Source organism: Erinaceus europaeus, chromosome 16, assembly GCF_950295315.1.
Source record: "Erinaceus europaeus chromosome 16, mEriEur2.1, whole genome shotgun sequence".
NCBI classification, from domain to species: domain Eukaryota; kingdom Metazoa; phylum Chordata; class Mammalia; order Eulipotyphla; family Erinaceidae; genus Erinaceus; species Erinaceus europaeus.
The window spans coordinates 33,174,734-33,187,431 of NC_080177.1; the positions used below are offsets into that span (position 1 = coordinate 33,174,734).

General features: G+C 37.2%; 1 protein-coding gene and 2 long non-coding RNA genes across 8 annotated transcripts in view; 2 read left to right on the plus strand and 1 right to left on the minus strand.

The window, feature by feature from the left end:
- Nucleotides 1-12,698, plus strand: part of LOC132533432 (uncharacterized) — a 941,342-nt gene that overhangs the window by 846,048 nt on the left and 82,596 nt on the right. The gene's annotated exons all lie outside the window — the stretch shown is intronic.
- Nucleotides 1-12,698, plus strand: part of LOC132533434 (uncharacterized) — a 117,777-nt gene that overhangs the window by 29,821 nt on the left and 75,258 nt on the right. The window lies entirely within an intron of this gene.
- SLC38A6 (solute carrier family 38 member 6) overlaps nt 4,624-12,698 on the minus strand; it is a 93,557-nt gene continuing 85,482 nt past the window's right edge. For all 6 annotated transcript variants that reach the window (XM_060174884.1, XM_060174885.1, XM_007519270.2 and 3 more), the window contains 4 exons: nt 6,407-6,531; nt 5,106-5,250; nt 4,904-4,998; nt 4,624-4,722 (listed from right to left, as the gene is read on the minus strand). In XM_060174884.1, the coding sequence (XP_060030867.1) occupies nt 4,642-4,722; nt 4,904-4,998; nt 5,106-5,250; nt 6,407-6,531 (446 nt within the window). In that variant the 3' untranslated portion in view covers nt 4,624-4,641. The remainder of the gene's footprint in view (nt 4,723-4,903; nt 4,999-5,105; nt 5,251-6,406; nt 6,532-12,698) is intronic.

Sequence of the window (12,698 nt, forward strand, 5' to 3'; positions counted from 1 at the left end):
AAGCTAAATGTTTCCAATAGAGTCAATTCTAACATAGCCAGAGTACTGTCAATATGCCAAGATAAAACAGGTCAAAATTACTGGTCCCCTTATTATAACCTAGGCTCTATTGTTCATGTGTGTACATTGTTAGTGTCAGTACAAGAACAGGCCCAAACAGAAATACTCTCCACACCCAGTGGCATATCTACAGATTATCTAGTAACCTTATCCTGCCAACATTCTAGACAGAGAAAGGAAACAAGAGTGTTTGACTTAAAAGTGAGCTTCCAATTGATTAATATTTCACACAACACTCAAGTGCTCACTATCTAATTTGTGCTCACACAAACTTACCCAGAATAGTAAAACTTAATCCTGGCCCCAATGGTTGTAACACTTGTATCAATGTAGGAAATGCTTAATTCAAACATAAAATAGTACTGAGGCAAAGTAAGAAGTGAGTCTTTCATAACTGATTTTGCTCACTTGACTATTTCTTCCTCATTGAGTATGGAGAAAAAGAAAAAAAGTTCTTAAAGGTAGGTGTTTGTTTGTATGTAGGTAAAGACAGAATATAAGATTTTGCAAAGATGGAAAATATCTTTAGGAACACATGGAGGTCAATGAATTTTAAGTTATGTGTAAAGTTTACCTGAAAATTGGTTGTTTCTATTTTTACATTGGTGTAGTTACCAGAGTAGTAAACTGAAGTTTTAAGAATGCCATGGTAAGAAGAACACTAGAGTACAAGAGCAAATAAAGAAAAAAAGTTGGGTTGATCTGCTAAATCAAATACCAGATAGTAGAGAATTTATGGTAAACTTTTAAAACTCAATTTTATACCTAAATTATGCTGAATTTCAAATCCTGCTTCTAAATGGAAAAAAGAACAACAAAGATTTCTAGACTGAGTGTGTTTAAAGAGGCTCTTCACACAGTAAATCAACCTTTTGCTGTCTTATTTTCTCCACAGCCAGACAGAAATAATACACCAGCAGAGGTGTGAATTACCCCCATTCATCTTAATGGAGTGTTAACTTCAAAGGCCTGTTCTAGCTATTTAAACGCTAAGCTCGTGAGTAAACATTCCTTTTTTTTTTTTAAAGTATAATTTAAACATTCACCCACAGCATATGAAAGTAATTTATATTCTTAGCACTTCATCTTTTAATTTAGTTAACAAGTCTCCAAGTGTTAGGAAATTATACATTTTGTACTTAGTTTTAGTTTAAATAGTTAACTACTTAATACATTATGAGCACTAAACCAATAGTAAGAAGGCCTAAATTCCCAAGAAAAATTCTGAGGACCACATGAATATATATATATATATATATTGTATTCCTGGCAAAGGTGATATTGCTCTCAATAGTCATCCTGTTATAGTTTCCTTGAAAACTCAAGAAAAGTTGTGACTCATCACAGGACATTAGATAAAGCAGAATATTAAAAAAAAAAAACTTCACAATTATTTTCTCTTTATATCCTAGGTTCCTTACATAGTGTTGAATAGGTTACTTGTTCCATTTCCAAACCTCCCATGATCCTACCCCCATGAACAGGTGACAAATGTATTAATTGATGCCCAGCTGTCATCACACTTAACATTTGCCCCAGGGGGCATACTTGCATCTGTTGCAGATTTAGGGTTATTTTGGTATTACTGGAATAAGATTTATTTAAGCAGCTGAACATCTAGTTGGATCTATAATTTCATAACTAGAAAATGAAGGTATAAGAATTAGCTTATCAGATAGATGGGCTCTGATTAATCAATGGGGTCCTGGTTGGAGCACCCTGGGACCATGCTAAGGGGCCAATTTCAGGAAGGCATTAGTAGGTGAGTATAGCTGGGGTTGAACTATGGGAAAATACTGAAAAATAGTGCATATGGGTCTAGTTACCTTCTGAGTGAAGTCTATAGAGATTTTAAGTGTATTAATTGTATAAGATGGAAGATGAAGAAATTCAAGATGTCTCTATAGCAAAATCATTTTACTAGTCCAGATGGTGGGATGGGAGGGAGGGGATATATATCTAATCTATTAAGAATGTCTATTTTGTTCCTACTCAGAGTTTATACAGTATCGGTTAATCCTCTCAACATAAGCCTGGATGATTGTAATTAACTCTATTTAGTACCTATGTGAAAGTGAAGGCTTATAGAGGCTAAGTAGTTTGCCTAAACTCACTGAGATTTGACTCTTTTTCCCAAACTTGGAAATTTTCCATGACACTATGCAGATCTCAAGTTGTCAAAAAGAGTATATTAAGGGGGGGGAAAGGTATTGTAGGTAAAAAAAAACGGTACTATAGATCAAAAGAGCTTAGTTGTCAGTTTTTCAGTCCATTTCCTAAATGAGAAACAAGAGGACACCTGCAAAGTTTGTATTTCCATACATGTAAAGCATGTCATTTCTGTTTTACATGTGCACCAGGTAGGATACATTTTCACTGAAACACTCTGGCTTTGGTAGGCTGCTAGCAAGGTGCCCATTACAAGGAAGACTCACGGAGAGGGGAACCCTAGCTTCAGTCTTCCAATCAGAGATAAAGCATACACAGTGGAAAGATTTAAGTGATTTACAATCTGCAAACAAAATATGATATAAATTATCAGTATTTGTCTCAATTTGCTAAGGGGAAAGTCACATGTTCTAGTGATAAACTGCGAAAGTTCAGACAATCTAGAGCTAAACATCACAGCTCTAGCTCATACTGAAGAATTATTATTATTATTATATTTTTTTGCATTTTATTTTATTTTTTTAAATTAATTTATTTATTTAAGAAAGGAAACATTAACAAAATTATAAAATGGGGGGTACAACTCCACACAATTCCCGCCACCCAATCTCCATATCCCAGCCCCTCCCCAATAGCTTTCCCATTCTCTATTTTTTTTAACCAGAGCACTTCTCTGCTCTGGCTTATGGTGGTACTGGGTATTGAAGTTGGGACCTCGAAGCCTCAGGCACAGAAGGCTCTTTGCATAACCTATGAGCTATTTCCCCAGCCCAAAAAAATCAGTTCTTGATTTGGAGGCAGGACAAAGTACTAGGTAGAATAATCCCACGGTTCTCTTATTAGTGATTGATGTTGACAGTATTAGCCCACAAGCTAAAGATTCAATTTTGTAAATAAACTTTAGTACAGTGCTAAAAAAGAAAAAAAAAAAAAAAGAACACGCATACAAACACACAAAATGGATCAACACATTTAATAACATTAAAAACTCTAGTTTTGTCAAAGACATTGTTCAGAGAATAAAAAGGCAGGTCACAGAGTAAGGAAAAAATATCTTACAAAAAACATATCTGCTAGAACTTGAGTTTAAAACAGATGATAATGAGTCACTAAAACTCAACAATGAGAAAACTAGCCTATTAAAAAACAGGCAATAGTCTGAAACATAACACACCAAGTGAAAAGATGGTCAACATAATATGTCATCAAGGAAATGAAAGTTAAAACAACTTATCTGTTAGAATGGTGAAAATCCAAAACACTGATCACAATAATTGCTGACTAGGATGTGGAATAAAAGGAACTCTCATTCATTGTTGGCAGAAATGCAAACTGTTAGAGACATTTTGGAAGGCAGTTTGACAGTTTATACAAAACTAAACATATTCTTACCATATGATGCAGGAATTATACTCTTTGGTTAAACTCAAATAAGCTGGAAGGTAATGTTCACATGAAAACCTGCACACAAATGTTTAAAGCACCATTATTCAAAGCTAAGAAAAATTGGAAGCAACTGAAAGGTCCTCCAACAGATAAATGGGGATATTATGGTAATCCGTAAAACTGAGTATTATTCAATGATTTAAAAAAAAAAGGCTAGCAAGTGATAAGGAGGCCTGCAAGAAAGCTGTATACTGCTAAGTGATAGAAGCCTGTTTGAAAGGTTAGACAGTACATAATTCCAAATATATGACTTTCTGGAAAAGGCTTATCATTTTTATGAAGATAGTCAAATACCAGTGGTTATAAATACTTATATCAAGAGTGAACCTTTTTTTAAAAATTACCTTTACTTAATCAGTAGAGACAGCCAGAGATTGAGAGGAAGGGGGAGATAAAGAGCAACAGAGAGACACCTGCAACACTGCTTCATCACTTGTGAAGCTTTCCCCCTGCAGGTGGGAACTGGGGGCTTGAAACTGGGTCCTTGAGCACTGCAATGTGAGCTCTCAAACAGGTGTGCCACCACCAGCCCAAGAATGAACCTTAATATAAGCTATGAATTTAGTTACCAGTAATGTATCATTATTGACTCATCAAGTCCAAAAAATGAACCTCAGTCATGCAAAATGTTACTAACATGGAAACTATCCATATGCTGGAAGTGAACACTTGAAAAATCTCCATATTTTTTCAAATATTAAAAGTACCTAGAAAATAAATTTAAAACTATAAACAAAAGACTGACCTAACATACTTAATATCACTGTGCATATTTTAACTAAAACTGGTAAACAATCACTTTTCTGTACTCCAATTTTGTTTCACTTTTCCATTAATATTTACAAAAATGATCATTTATATAGAAAGCATACATCCAAAAGTGCTTTTCGGGAACATTCTTTTCCTTTTTTTTTTTGCATATGGAGGTAAATTATTCTTCACAGGAAGTAGGCAAATATATTTCATTTATTTATTAACCCAATTAAAAATGATGAATGCCAAACTAAAATTTCCAACCAAAATTCCAAAGATGAGCAAAGCACAAGGCTGTGGAAATAAGGAAAAAGACAAAGAAAAATTAGAATGCTTTTTAAAGCTTCAGCCTTACAGTATTTATACTACAGCTTAAAATTTATTAACTTTCTTAATGCAGATTAAATGCTTTAGTATAAAATGACAAATGTCTCACAACAGATATCTTAAAAGAAACGAGCAAAATTCAACCTACCCCAACTTTTTTCCATGAGAGAAAATCTTCTCTGCTAAGTTTCAGATAAAATAGTCCTGGGAATATAAAAATCAAACATGATGAAGTGCTGGCACCTTTAAGTGGAAGTGGGGGAGAGAGATATACCAGGTTTAGATGTGAGGCTGAGTGTCAACTTTACCTATTTACTTTTACTATTTATTACTGAAATAGAAAAACTTACCAACTACACCGAATACATTCCTAATGTCAGGAACATATATTGCAAGTAAAACAATGATAATATTGAGTATTAGAGTGACCAGAGAATGATGAATCCATGAGAATGGAAAATTGGAGAAAAATATCATCATTAAAGCTTTTCTTGCCTAGACAACAGGAAAAGAAACAAAAAGTCAAAGTCAAAATACTAATGTAGGGACACACACGTGTGATTAGTATCCACTATATTCTTGCCTCCTAACACATTAAGGTTAAAAAAAATGTAGCATAAATTAATAGTGTCTGTTATACATAAAGAAATCCAGCTTTTTATGTTGAGCTTCATAAGCATTATTCTGCTTTAATTCCTGAAAAATATTGTAAACAGTTTTTAGGTTGTATAACTTTAAAAATGACCAACAATAGCACTGCCTGATCAAATCAGAGACTAATTACTATCTAACAGGCGTGTGTGTGTGTGTGTGTGTGTGTGTTTGTGTGGGAAAACAGAAGAAATCCTGTAATCAGAAAAAATAAGTACCTTTCATGATTTTTATCTTGTGCCATATGTTTCATGTAAATATGAAAACTAGCTCATGACAGTTCCCACTGCTAATGTGGACAGCAGGCAGCACCATCCCATAAATGTTTATCCAGCCCCTGCTGCACTTCTGGAAGTAGAGTCCATACAGGGAGGAGGTACAAATTCTTGAAGTTCCAATTCTTCAGGAGCTCACTGTTTAGGGATTCAAGACATCCCATGTGGAAATATTTATACTCAAAGCTTTTCTACTTTTTCAGAAATTCTTATAATTCTTATCTATAGCAACTAAAAGCAGAATGAAAATCGATCCCACCCCCCCTGAAGTTATAGAGCAAATAAGACCTGGAGCAAATAAGTTTGATTAACAAACTAGAATGTCTATGTAAGAGTGGCTTTACAATGTACCAGAAGGAGCTTATTTTTGCTGACTTGACTTCTTCTTCATGCACATTCTTTTGAAAACAGAATACAGAATTAGGGGGGTGGGGTGGGTAAAACCCAAAACTTTAGAAGAACCACAGTCTCTAAATTGGAAACAATGCTGTGGGAGAGCGTAAATCTAAACTAAATCCCCCAAAGCACAAATTAGCTTAGTGCTTCACTGTTATTTTTGTGCTTTCATGGGGCCACATGCAAGAATAAGGTCTTTGATCAATTACTTGACAAATGAATAAGATATACAAGACTAGATGTGAATTAAACATTTCAGTCTGCAAAGAATTAGTGTTGCCATATTAGGCAGCTGCTACACTAAGCAACAGAACTTTAAGAGTACTTACAGGGAAGTGGATTAGAGGGACTGTCAAAAGCACAGCAAATAGTATGCATAACTTCACAGTCATGACAACAACATCATGTGGCAAGTATTTACTATAACCTTGCAGTAATTCTGACGCCACTTTGTCTGTAAATAAAAAACAATAATAAGGATTACATTATAGCTACTATGATGTCAGTAGTAACAAAACCATTTGCCTGTGCACAAATGATGTTAATAGATTTGGGGCTCCATATATTAAATCCCTCTCTGGTCACTTCCCTATCCTATAAAACATAGACATTAGTTAAATATATTTATAAATAATAAATTTTTCTCTAATGAAGGTATAAACTAGCAAGAAAGGACCTCTAAAAATAATGAAATATATATTTAGAAATAAAAAATGTATCTATCTCTTTACCACTTTTCCATAATCTGAAGGGTGGCTTGTTTGTTTGTTGCCTCCAGAATATTGCTGCAGCTTGGTGCCAGCACTATGAATCCACTGCTCCCAGTGGCTGTTTGGGGAGCAGGGGCTCAAACCTCGGGTCCTTGTGCATGGTACTATGTGTGTTTGACTGGGCACCCTATCACCCCAACTCCCCATAATCTGAAGGTTTTGAATAACAGTGTACTACTGAATTTGGTCTTCAAAACAATATAAGACAGTTAGCTGTGCTAAAAATGTTAGTTGACTTGTCCAAGATTACACAACACAAAAGGGCAGCATTGGCATAATCATACCCACAAAAATGTTTTTCTGGCAAAGCCAATACCTTTTCTGTCAGTACAACCATGCTCTCCAGAACCTTGAAGGTCTGTGTGTACTACCTGTTTCAGCAACATTTTATCTGTAGATTTGTGTTTCATAAAAGCTGGATACAATCTTGGGAAAATGCCTTACTAAGTCAGTGTGGTAGCACTGAAAGAATCTGTATATGTCACAGGTGTTCTTGCTTTCTCACGATGTCGTCCCTGTCGCCAGGTAGATGAGGATTATAACAAATACTCCACATCACCGCCTTGTAGGGAAAGACCAGTTCATACTTAAAATAAAAAACAATTTTGGGGAAGGTTTGAGATAGATTGGGGGGGAGCTACCTCAAAGTAAAAGTGCTTAGTAGTCCTCCATGATTAGATGCAGACTTAATAACCCTGGCATTCTAGTAGAATGGCCTAAAGAAGGCAGCATAAATTCTCTAATCATATATTTATTACTTAGGCCTAAAAACCCTCCTCTCATACTGCTTACCTCACTTCCCTCAATCACTCTATCTACTCAACTCACTATACAAAAGTAATAAGATATTCTTCCATCTTTTTAAATCTCTTCTGGCAGAACATCAGCATTACTGTTACCCCTTGATAAGCTTCAGAAGAAACACCATTCAATTGTCCAAGAGTTATACTGGCAAAAACTATATATCAAGTTAAGGACAATTATTATCCCTATAATAACCTTTGTTACAATCATCAAACAAGTAAATACGGAAAAACTGGAGGCTAACTAAGACCCCACTAAAACCCTAGGTCTGTTTCCTCCTTAAATTGAGGCCAGGTCCCATAACCCTAATACTGGTTTGGATACAATAAATGACACTCAATGCTTTAACAACTGGAAGAAAGTTTAAGCTTGTCAGATAAAGAAATGACTAAAAAAACTGGATAAGGGCATGAGATTGGTTTACTTAATGATGGCCTTTTTGGCCACTATCAGGCCACCCCATCACCCAGCATCCTAGACAGTGAATCCCTGTATTTAGTCATAGATAATATGGGCCTAGACCTCTGATATATCCCTATTTCTACCATCATTGATCACATCCATTTGGAAAGTCATTATAAGCCCTTTTGTAGGCTTCTTCAGAACCTCACCCTCACTATGAAATAGCAATAATTGGGGCTGCCCCACTCTTTGAAGAGAGACTGGGTTATCCTACTCTGCCACTCAAGGAAAAATGGTTCTGAAATAAGCACAGCCTAGAATGTTCCCAGCTGTGACTATGGACTGTGGGCTTAGTCTGACTCAGAGGATCCTGTGCTAAATATGAATAGATAGGGGCTCCTATCATAGTGGTAAATAGTTAATTGCATATATATATCTTCTTCATGTTTGGGAGTTACTCTCTGCTCTCATCAGCTTTTTAGTTCTACTCTCAACTCTGACACCATCCTCCCAGACAATATTTCTAGCCCACCCCTATGTACAAAATCAAGCTCAAAGGGTGTCGGGGGGTAATGCAGTGGGTTAAGCGCACGTGGCATAAAGCACAAGGACCTGTGTAAGGATCCTGGTTTGAGCCCCTGGATCCCCACCTGCAGGGGAGTCACTTCAAAATCGGTGAAGCAGGTCTGCAGGTGTTTATCTTTCCCCCTCTGTCTTCCCCTTTTCTCTCCATTTCTCTGTCCTATCCAACAATGACGACATCAGTAACAATAATAACTACAACAATAAGACAAGGGCAACAAAAGGGAATAAATAAATATTAAATAAAAAAGAAATCAAGCTCAAGCAAAGATTATTAAGACATAGGCTCCTAGGAACATACCTAAAATAGATTTCTTAGCTTCCTTCTACCCTAATGTCCCTAATTTATATCTGCTCTACTACTTTATGGTTCTTGCTTATTAAATATTTTGTCCTGCTTTCCATCTTACTGCATTGCAGTCACCAAATGCCAGATGCTACTATGATTCCATCCTGCCTTCCCTGGGAAGATGACCTCACCAATGCTTCCTGGAAGCTCACATCTCCAGAGCCTGACCCCACTACGAAAAGATAGAAACAGGCTGGGGGTATGGATCAACCTGCCAATACCCATGTCCAGCGGAGAAGCAATTTATAGAAGTCAGAACTCCCACCTTCTACACCCCTCCAAAAGGAATTTTGGTCCATACTCCCAGAGGGAGTATGGATAAACAACTGGGAAGTTTCCAATGGAGGGAATGGGTCATGGAACTCTGCTGGTGAGAAGTGAATGGAATTATAACATATCTTACAAACTGCTATCCTACAAACTTGTAAATCAATATTAATCACTATTAAAACATTTTTAAAAAGAGAGATAGTTGTGGGGGGGTGAGGTGGTAGCAGATTAGGATGAGTGCACATTACCAGGTGCAAGGTTGGAATCCTGGGTTGGAATTCCTGCTCCTCACATTCAGGGGAGAGGCTTCATGAATGGTAAAGCAAGTCTGTAGTTGTCTGTCTTTCTCTAACTCTATCTTCCCCTCCCCTTTCAATTTATCTCTTTCCTATCAGATAAAATAGGAGGAAAAAAAATAAGCCAATGGGTATGGTAGACTGTAGTGCTGGCACAGAGCCCCATTGATAAGCCTGGTGGCAATTAAAAAAAATTAATACAGAAAGGCAGATCACCAGGTAGGGCACATGTTTTGCCATGCATGTAGCCCAGGTTCAAAACTCCACAAAGAGCACATGGAAGGCCTAAGGGAGTTGCTATGGTCCCAGAGAAAGTGTTGGGGGTGTACAGTCTCTCTGACTGAAAAGTGGTCTGAAGCAATAAAATTGAAGGCCTTTACTAAAAATAAAAAATAAGGGGTCAGGCGGTAGTGCAGCGGGTTAAGCACACATGGCGCAAAGCGCAAGGACCTGCGTAAGAACCCTGGATCAAGGGCCTGGCTCCCCACCTGCAGGGTATCGCTTCACAAGCAGTGAAGCAGGTCTGCAGGTGTCTATCTTTCTCTCCCCATCTCTGTCTCCCCTCCTCTCTTGATTTTTCTCTGTCCTATCCAACAACAACAACATCAATGGCACAATGGCAAAAATAACAATAAGGACAACAACAAGGGCAACAAAATGGGAAAAAATGGCTTCTAGGAGCAGTGGATTTCTAGTGCAGGTACCGAGCCCCAGCAACAGCCCTGGAGGGGAAAAAAAAAAAAATCAATAAATAAAATAAAAGCACTTAATTTGAGAAGATTAGAGGGAAATAAAAACTATCCAAGATCTTGATTCGAGTTCCCCGGCTCCCCACCTGCCACCAGGGAGTCACTTCATAGGCAGTGAAGTAGTTCTGCAGGTGTCTTTCTCTCCCCCTCTCTGTCTTCCCCTCCTCTCTCCATTTCTCTCTGTACTACCCAAAAACAATGACATCAATAACCACAACAATGTTAAACAACAAGGGCAACAAAAAGGGGAAAAAACTATCCAAGATCTTAAAAATTAAAGAGAAGATAAGATGAATACACATATAAAATAGAAAGTAAAAATGCGTATATCAACATACAGAGATGCGTGTCCAGCAGCAGTTTAAACAAACAGCAGTACTATTTGTAATATCTCAAACATGAAAGAGACCCAGATGCCCAACAGATGAATGATTAAGAAAGCTGTAGTAGGGGGGTACTAAGTAGAGGTGCACCTGGTTGAGAATACACATTATAGGCTCAAGGACCCAGGTTCAAGTCCCCAGCCTCGACCTGCAGAGAGGAAGCTTCACAAGTGGTGAAACCATGCTGCAGGTATCTCTTTCTCTCTCTCTCTATCCCCCCTTTCCCTCTCAATTTCTCTGTCTCTACCCAACATAAACAAACAAACAAATAGAAAGCTGTGGTATACATACACAATGGCACACTACTCAGCTGCCAAAAATAAATAAATCATTTTCTTTTTCTTATCTTGGGTGGAACTTGAAATATATTAAATAAGATAAACAAGAAGGAGAAAGATAAATACCAGATTTGGGGGGGGTTCTGAGTGGATGTTGGGGATTCAAACCAGGATGCCTGCAGAAGGCCTAAGCTGGCGATGGCAGTGGTGTATAGACACCTGTAATGGAAAGTAAGAAATTGTACTAATGTGATAACTGTCTTATAAATCATTATTTAATTAATAAAATAAAACAAAGAAGAGCTAGTCATGGCCTGGATAAGGACCAATCAAAAGCTAGTAAATATTTATTCTTAAAAATGAAAAACCTGTGGGATAGATGGTGTTGCACCTAATTGAGCACACTTTACCAGAGTTCAAGCTCAGGGTCCCAGCCTGCAAGGGGAAAGCTTTATGACCGGCGAAGCAGGGCTGAAGATGTTACTTTTCTTTCTTCTGTCACCCCTCCACCTCTTAATTTCTCTCTGTCTGTCAAATGAAAAGAAAAAAAGAAAGGAATAATGGCCACTGGGAGCAGTAGGTTCATTGCACAGGCACTCGAGTCCCAGCAATAACTCTAGTGGCAACGATAGGAGAGGAAGGAAGGAAGGAAGAAAAAGGAGGGCAGGAGGGGAAAATTTAAAGGAAAAGAAAAACTAAAAACTAACTAAATGAAGAGCTGAGGCTGGATGGTGGTGCACCTGGTTGAGCACACATGTTACAATGTGCAAGGACCAGGGTATAAGCCCCCAGACCCCACCTGCAGGTGGAAAGCTTTGCGAACGGTAAAGCAGTGTTGTGGGTCTCCCTCTGTCTCTTGCCTTTTCTATCACCCCCTTCTCTCTGGATTTCTGGTTGTCTCTATCCGACAAATAAATCAAGTTAAAAAAAATTTTTTTCTTAAAAAAAGGGCTATGACTAGGAAAAATAACCATGGCACTAGGCTATGTAAGGAATAAATTTAGTTAGAGAGAGGCATCTTGATACAGTGAAAAGCAGGATGAAAGAAGGGCTTGAAATCTGGACAACACAGACCAATATACTCACATTTCAATACCAAGAAGGACCTAACATTTGAGAAAATGAATAGTCTAGTGGCTGGAACACTGTGCTGTAGAGCATAAACAGTAATGGATGATAGGCTGAAATACATTTAGGACCCAGTTACAGAATCCTTCACAGGCTTTGGATTCAATCTGGTAGACAGGGATACAATGATTTACGAAGAATAAAGTATTATGATTTGAATTTAGCAGAAGGACAAATGGGAGAAAAGAAAAGCCAAATAGGGATTAAAACTAGAAGGCTATTGTCATAACCACTGAAGGGTATTAAGAATCTGAATTTAACTACTGACAACTGCAATGGTAGAGAAACTACCTAGAGTACCAAAGGCAAACTAAATAATTTGGGACTAATAGCATAAGTAAGAGACTAACAGAAGTCAGAAATCTGGATTCTATTTTCAAATCTGTAAGGCATTTCAGAGAAATATGGCAAATTATTTTATTTCCATTTTCTGAATCATAAAAATTAATACTTATTGCTTAACAATCTCGTATAATTTTAAAAAACTGGACTATTTTTAATGAAACATATGAGCACCTATATAATGACTTAACCACTTTAATCAGAACCAATATTACTAGTCAAGTATCTACTTACAGGTCTCTTCAACCTGATGAACTTTAGATATAGA